Below are 8,441 nucleotides of genomic sequence, written 5' to 3' on the forward strand. Positions count from 1 at the left end.
CATAGTCTGTATGGGCCGTTTCTGAAAAGGGCTAAATTTTCCTTTCATGCTTCAACTCTATTCTTGCGATTTTGATTGGTTAACTCGTGGGGTATCCAACGGTATGTTAATTTTCTTTTTTTAAAGGCGTTGTGAATGATTTCGTTGATTGTAAAACAATTAATCGATGTCAGGGCTTCAATTATATCAAGTGTTGCATGCGGATTTTCTTCGATAATGGCTTACACACGTTCAATATTCTCAGCTATATACGTGATTTGAGGGTTCCCTGAGCGAAGATTAACTTCGAGACTCTCTCTGCTGTCGTTAGATAAAGTAGCCCACTTGGCAACTGTACTATATTTTGGAGCTTGATCACCATGAACTAAAACCAATTCATCGGTTATGGCTTGAGCTGAAACTCTAAGTAGAGCACGGGTTTTAATATATGCTCGATATTCAAAATTTTCCATTTTTAAATTTTTTCTTTTAAACGTATATAATAAAATTTAAATAACTTTTTAATAAACATTCAAAATATTTCAACAAGTACTTAAAACTTTCATAATTAAACACAGTTTAAAATGATATATATTTAAGTATTTCCTGTCTCATTGTATTTTTATAGATAAAGTTCTATGAACTTCTCTAATGACCCACAGTGACCCAGATTAAGTTAAAAGCGGCAAAAATTACTTAACTATTAACAACATGTACATTAAGCTTATACTATGCATCAAAATGGGGTTTTTGGGGTCAAGGAATTCGAATTAGCAACTTAATTTTTTTTTTACATACACTTATTACTCGTATAATGCACATGTACGCGTCAAAACACGCGTTAGAGGACTTTAAAATTTGTAAATAATATTTTTAGTAAAAAACTTAACTTCCTTGACCCAAAATATAACATTATTTTATTATTACACAAACGCTCGCGCACGCGTTAAAGACTTGCACACGCGTTCAATGCGCGCGAATTTGCTAAATGCGCGCAGACGCTTAACAAAGCGCGTTATGAGTCTTTAACGCAATCTATAATACAAAAATAAACAAGTCAGAATATTAAAATCTTTTTACAATTTAAATTACTAATAAGTTCACTACTTCTGGAGGCAAAGTTCTTCCTTGATAACTCCTGTGTTTTACAAATGAAATGCTTGAGATTTTTGGATCCGATCTAATCAAAAGGTAGTGCATCTAATCTTTCATTGTGTTAATTCTTGATATTTTTGTCGTGTGATGTAACCTTACATTTCGGATTTGCTTGTTTAGACTTTCCTGAGCTTCCTCAGAGTATTGGGCAACTGGCAAATCAAATTGCTTTGAAATGGAGCAACCATGTATCAGAATTTTGTGAACACTGGGTGGCATTATATACCAACCATATTTATTAACTATAATTTTAGCTGTATCAGTACAATAAACTTCAAATTGATTACTATTGATATGGTACCCAGAGGATATTGTAATAAAGACAATGTGCATTCTCTTTATAACTTCCATATCAACCCCTGTTATTTCAGAGAAAATCGCAGAGTTCTCAAATGCTCTTCTTGAAGTATTTCCATCATTGCTATTACCAAAGCCTACTTTGGGCTAATCAACAATGAGACTCAACTTTTCTCTGAACTTTGATTTAATAAAATTCTTCTTTAAATTTACAGTTAGCTTCTCTTTTTCAGTTCTGGCTTGAAACTTCTGGATTTCCATTTTATAACCTAAATGTAAGATGAATTCAAAAGATCTTATCCAACAGTGCAAATTTGAAATACCTAGTTTAAGGGCTTTCTCATTAAAAGGCTTTTTTTAACTAATTCTATATCATTCATCTCTTTGGGCTTACAACCACACACATTACAAGACTGAGTTGACTTCGTGTCAGTCAATGAATTTATTACTTTTCCATCAAACATGGTCATATCAATTTTAAAAGTAACCTTAATAGTTATTACTGCACCAGCAATATTCAAATCTGTTGAGAAGGGTTTTAACTGATTCATTTGAGTTTTAAGATCAGCTTCTTCTTCTTTGCACAACTCTGATGTCTCTTTTTTATATTGCAGGTGAAGAGGTCTACAAAAATGGCAGCTAGAACTTTTAGAATTTTTCCAAAAGTCTATGTTTTCAACTTTAACAGAAGAGGTACAGTAGCTGTGCTAAACAGGCTATCTTCTTGCTTTGATTCTTCAGTAAAATTAAGGCTATCAAATTTTTGTTTGTAAATACTTTGACTTGAAGCTCCATCAAACCCAGTTTTCACATACAAAATTCCATTCATCTCAACTTTACAACTTTCCTTTAAATCAATCATACCTATAATCCTAGTAACTGTATGATTTAGCATACTTTGTAATGAGCATTTTGCTGACATTTCATTAAATTGAATACCTTCAGGACAACATTTCAGCTTTTCTTCCCCAAGTTTATTAAGACTAGGATATATTTTTACATTGTGAGAAAGAGCTGAATTTCTCAACATTTGGTATTGTGAATCACTTAAGTCAGTTTGCGTTTTCAGAGCAAGAGCCTCCTCTAGTTTCATAGTTGTTGGAGTCAAGGAATCAAAACTTCTTTTCATCTGGGCTACATCAACACATTTAGAAGTTCTCTTCAAAATATAAGCTGAATCGTTTTCTTCTGCTGATTTAGCACTCTTTGATGCAGCAAGAGATAGAGCTACATGGTGTTCATTAGCTAAATCTGCAATCTTTGCTCTTTTACTTCTTTCACAAAGATCTCCACATTCCTTAATTGGTCTTCCAGATCTAGGATGAAAAGACACACTATAATTAATGAGATTTTTTCCGAGCCAATTATTTTTGTACTTTAAAAACTTTTCATAGTTTCTACAATATTTTTTAAGCTTATTTTTCACTTTCGAAATAAAAATCTGTACAATTCTATTTAGTTCACCAAGTTTATCTTTAGGAATTATTTTGGATTTTTTGATAAATTCAATAAGTATTTCAGAAAGTGCTTCGTTATTTGTTTCAGATTCGCGAATTTTTAAAAATAAATCCAACCTTTTCATTTCACTTTTAAAGCTTAATTTTTTTTTTCCAAATAATATTATGATTAGATTTCTTTTATTTTCAAAATAGGAGGTAAATACTAGATTGTATATTATTACACAAACGTCCGAAAACTATTTTTAAATTGGAAAGGGAGGGGCGGTGTTGCATTTGACAAAACTATGCATGAATCAATTTAAAATATCTCCTTAAGGAGCAGGAGGTTGCAGCAAATGTTGCAGAGTTTACTTGGCTATAGATTAGTGGTTTTATTTCACTAAAATTGAACGTGGAACAACGTGGAACTTTTTTTTTGGCTGGCACTTATGTTTAAACTTGTGTACTAAAATTTTAATTTTTGAAAGAAAAATAAAAAAAAAACTTATTTTTTAAATCTAAAAAAAAAAAAGTAAATAAATTTTAAATATCTAAGCACTCATTACTTTAACAAAAATAATAATAAAGTTTTGTATGGAGGTGGAAAATAAGGTTGCTTACAAGATAACCATACCTTAAATTTTCATAATTTTATGGTGATAAATTTAACTTTTTACGCATATATCCCTTTAAAATTACACAATAATAATATCTGTAAAATTAATTAAAGTTGATTTTAGACCAAAAAGTAATTTACTTTAACATTTTAAGTCTAAAAATTATAAAACTTCCACTTTTTTTTTTGGACTTTTTGCCATTTTTAGGTTAATCTGTATATTATTTGTATAAATTAAATCATAGGCATTGTTTTTAAAGAAACAAATGTAAAGAATTGGAAAACTGTAGCGCTTTACATTTGTTTATTTTAAAGTCCATATGGTTATTAGTCCATAATCATATGGAATTTTATTTTACATTTTTGAATTGATTTTTTTATTGTTATTATGCGTTGTTAGTTTTTTATATCATAAATTACATACAATGAAAGAAAGTTTGAAAAAGTTTATAATTATCTTTTGTTAGTTTTTCACGATATAATTATTGGTATGAAAAAAGTGAAATATGGTAAAAGTGAAAGTGAAAAGTCACTAAGAGAAGAGAAAAAGCTGCAGCCAGGGAGGATATCACAAATTACCCTAAACTAACACATTTTTTGAAAACAGCATTTCAGCCTGGAAGTGTTTCGATACCAACAGAAACTACAAATAATTCTGATTGTCATTATTTGAATACTAGAGTAATTTGATATGTAAATCTACACCAAATGGTATAACAATTCTGCCTATTTTTCTCAGAGTTGATCCTTCTGGGTAGCCTGATGATGTTTCTGACGCACAGAGGTGTGACATTGTTAAACGTGGTTTAAAAAAATTTGAAATTGATTTTCCATACAATTTAGAAAGAAGACGTTTTTCACTGAATTATTATAACCGCAAGATGAAGAATGGAGAAATCTTTGAACAGACATGGATCATATATTCTTTGAATAGCAATAAAATGTTTTGTTTTTATTGCAAGCTTTCTGGGATAACTTCTTCGCCATTCCGACAAGGAATGAACACTTGGGAAGGCTTATCAAAAAAACTTGAAGAACACGAAGGATGACTTGACAAAAAGGTTAACTGATATTTCTTTTAATTTATTGCTTTGTTACTTTTTTTTTTCTTATTTAATTTTTTTCCCCTAAATTTTGGTAATGCGGGCATTGAAAATTAAGCTACCATAGACGAGCAACAACAAAAGTTGCTTCATAGAGAGCAGATATTTTGGAGGGCTGTGTTAGAAAGGATATTGGACATTACCTTATTTCTTTATGCAAGAAATCTTGCATTCCGTGGTTCAGACACAGCCATTGGTTCAAATAGCAATGAAAACTCTTTTGGGGTGTTTTAATTATTGGCTAAGTACGATACCGTTCTCTTCGAGCTTATGCAGAGAATTCAGGACAAAGAAACCAAGGAGCACTATTTGAGTTGTAAGGCAAGGCAATGATCTGACCTTTTGCAGGTCAAAACAAAAAGATGCATGTTTATTGTCTTTATTTTCCTTTTCTAGTTTTAAGGATTGACGCGCCTTCTCTGCTTTGCGCAAATGAATCTCATGCGCTGCTTTTAGTTGAGGTTTTTTGTGTTCAGTTTTTTCTATTTCAATGTCTGTTTTAAAAATGTCACATTTCTTGCACGAATCTTTTAGTGGCTGATGGAACGTCAAGTTAAATTCATGATTAAAAATGTCCCGAAATTTCCACTCTTTTTGGGGTTCGACTGAATCCTGTATGCATTTTTCTCTATACATGTCGTACATAGTGGATACCGTCAAATGAACAGGTAGAAAGCGGCGAGATGCACTGTGACTTCTAGTATAGTGACTTTCGTATGTGGGAAACATGCGAATATGATCTTTAATGCGAGTGATGTGTTCCTCATGAATGCTTTGTGTCTTGTGATCATATTTTCCTCGTCCATCTTTGCCTGACACACCACCATTCTCCCGTTGGTTGACTAACGCACCATTTAGTCGACCGCTGCTAATGTCAAATATGGCCAAGAAGTATGGTTTGCAAACAGTAACGGGCTTATTATCTGCAAACACAGAGTATACTCGTGCAAAATCCTTTGCATGTTTTTTTTCATTTTTCGTAATTTTGTTTTTTCTTACTCTTGGTCGTCTACGTTCTACTGTTGATTGTTTCACGCAGCCAGCAAGAAACAGATTTTGTGCATCAAAATCTCCCAATTTCCAGAAATTTTCAAACAGAGTTTTAGTCTGCTTTAAAGTCAAATTTTCAGCACATTTGTTTTTGCAACTGTGATTTATTAAATAATGTTCGTTTAATTTCTTAGCTTTTTGTAACGTTCCGCCATGCTTTACATATTCGCTACCCGTATTTCGTAAGCGCTTAATCACATTTTTCTTCCAGTTCGTTACAAAACGTTTTCGTTTTCGAGGGCGTTGATCGGTTACAATCGGAGATTCAGTATTTACAATCGGAGATTCAGTTGTTACAATCGGAGATTCAACTGCTACAACCGGTGAATTATCGGCTACAATCGGAGATTCAGCTGCTAATGTAGAACGTTCTGTCTGTATATCTGCTGCTAAGTTAGGATCTGCAATTGTTGTATCTGTAGCTAGAGATCTCTGAACCTTCTTGCACTTTATCAATGCCAGTGACACCATGTGTGCGGCTCGTGAATGCATGTTTACACTATTCTACAATAAATATTTTTTAAATATTACATACATTCAGAATATTATTAGAAAGAATAATGTACATGTACACAACATGCATGCAAGTGCTCCCCTAGCTAGATGTTATTAAAGCCACAAAATAGACCTTTCTAAAGAGGCTGTAACTTTGGTAGTGACAGACCATTATATCTACTGTCTAACAAATCAATATTTATATTCCTGCTGAGAGCAATTGAATAAATCTTATATTACCGCTCACCAAACTATTTCAGTTTTGTCACTTTATAAAGTGTGAAAGTGCTGTATACTTCACTATATTATTATAAAACCATAATCAGATATTCATTTAAAGCATCTTACCTGTACCAATGTTATTCTTGTTCTAATATAATAATAATAATTCTAAAAAAATGTGTAGTTTATGTGGTCTTGAATCTTGATTTCTTACATTAAAGCACTATCAATCGACTTGGTCCACTATTACTCTCTATACCTGGTGATTTATTGTTAGAGTAAAAATGTGTTGCCCTCTGTTGAATAAGAAATAAATGTGTTATGGACTAGGTCCATTTTTGCTCTAAAAATATAGCAAATTTTTAGCAGTTTTACATACATAAGGGTCATTTGAAAAAAATTGGACTTGGTCCACTTTTACTCTCATAGGCTCAAATGAGCAGAATTTCTTTAGATGTCTTAAAGTAAATGATACCACTGGAAAAGGGCTTTTTGATGCATTTTTAAATCAAACAAAAAATTGGGATCTAAATATTTTAGACTGTCGAGGTCAATCTTATGATAATGGTGCTAATATGAAAGTAAAAGTAAAAGGTGTTCAAGCAAGGTTTCTGGAAATGAATCCTAAGGTCTTATATGTTCCATGTGCTAACCATTCACTCAATCTTGTTATTGTTGATGGTGCACTGCCATCCATCAGTGCAATTTCTTTTTTGGTGTTCCTTCAATATTGTACACGCTCTTTTCATCGTCTCCTCCTCGATGGGAAATTTTAAAATCATGCGTGACAATTTCTGTCAAAACACAATCAGATACCAGATGGGAAAGTAGAATAAACTGTGTTAAACCACTTCGCTATTTTTTAAAAGAAATCTCGAAAAAACTCAAAAGATTGGAAGAACATGCCTTTGAAAAGAGAGATGAGGCAACAGCCACAAATATATAATCGCTGATGGAATTTATTAGAACATGGCCTTTCTTATTATCAATCATTATTTAATATAACGTTTTATTGCAAATCAACAAGTCCTTCAGTCTTCTGCAACCTCTCTTAACATATTAGCTAGTGAAATAAAAGCAACAAGTGCATTTCTTTATGAGTATCGCAAAAATGGATTTTCCGACGCACGTATAAAGGAATCAGAAATCGCAGAAGTATTGGGCGTTGAAAAGGTTTTTACGGTAGTGCGTTCACGAAAAAAATTGATTCATTCATACGAGTGTGTTGATCACACTTGGCAACCTGAACATCAGTTTAAAGCAGATTCCTTTTTGCCACTAATTGACATGTCAATTGCATCAGTAAAAGAGCGTTTTGAACAGATCAGCATTGTCACACAGCTTTATGACTTTCTTTACCGATCTGAGAGTCTTATCAAAACCTGTAATGAAAATTCTGTCTGTATATTGCAAAAGTTTGCAAATGAAGCTTGGCGATATAGATTCTGAGGATTTAGAAATGGAGTTAAAACGATTTTTCATAGTTATAAAGGAAGGAAAAAAATGCTCTTTTAAAGTCTGCACCTGACTTCCTAAACTACAAAGAAACTTATCAAACTTATCTTCTGCAAAAAACTTATCCCAATCTAGCAATATTTTTTAGTACTATTTTTTATATGAAAAATAGACGGTTTTATATAGAATAAATTAAACAAAAAATAACATTATCGTTTTCAGCATGAATGAAAATGTCAGAAAAGTTACATTCAAAAAAATTGAAGTTTTTAATCATACTACCACCTTAAATAAAATCATCATTTTATTACATTATCTTGTTTTTAGTTTATATTATATAAAAATTATTCATTAATAATGGCGTTAACACATTTTTGCGCAAACTTTTTTTGCAAATTGTTTTTAATGTTTGTATTGAGATCGTTTTCAAACGTTTATGTAAGGAGCGGAATGAAGAAAGGTAGGACCCAATGCCAAAGTTATCTTCAATACGATATAACTTATCGTATTGAAGAACTTTGGCATCATGTTGTTTAGAGATAACCAAGTAGACAGGCAGCAAGAACTATAAACGCTTTATCAGTATGTTAAAAAAACTTTCAGCATGATCTCATATACCGAAGAAAGGTT

General features: G+C 31.9%; 1 protein-coding gene across 1 annotated transcript; it reads left to right on the forward strand.

The window, feature by feature from the left end:
- Positions 1-6,931: 6,931 nt before the first annotated feature.
- Positions 6,932-7,805, forward strand: LOC136078569 (uncharacterized). The gene is made up of 2 exons (XM_065794347.1): positions 6,932-7,037; positions 7,384-7,805. The coding sequence occupies exons 1-2, from the start codon at positions 6,932-6,934 to the stop codon at positions 7,803-7,805; spliced, it is 528 nt and encodes a 175-aa protein (XP_065650419.1).
- The last annotated feature ends 636 nt before the right edge of the window (positions 7,806-8,441 follow it).

This window comes from Hydra vulgaris, chromosome 03 (assembly GCF_038396675.1).
Source record: "Hydra vulgaris chromosome 03, alternate assembly HydraT2T_AEP".
Classification (NCBI taxonomy): Eukaryota; Metazoa; Cnidaria; class Hydrozoa; order Anthoathecata; family Hydridae; genus Hydra; species Hydra vulgaris.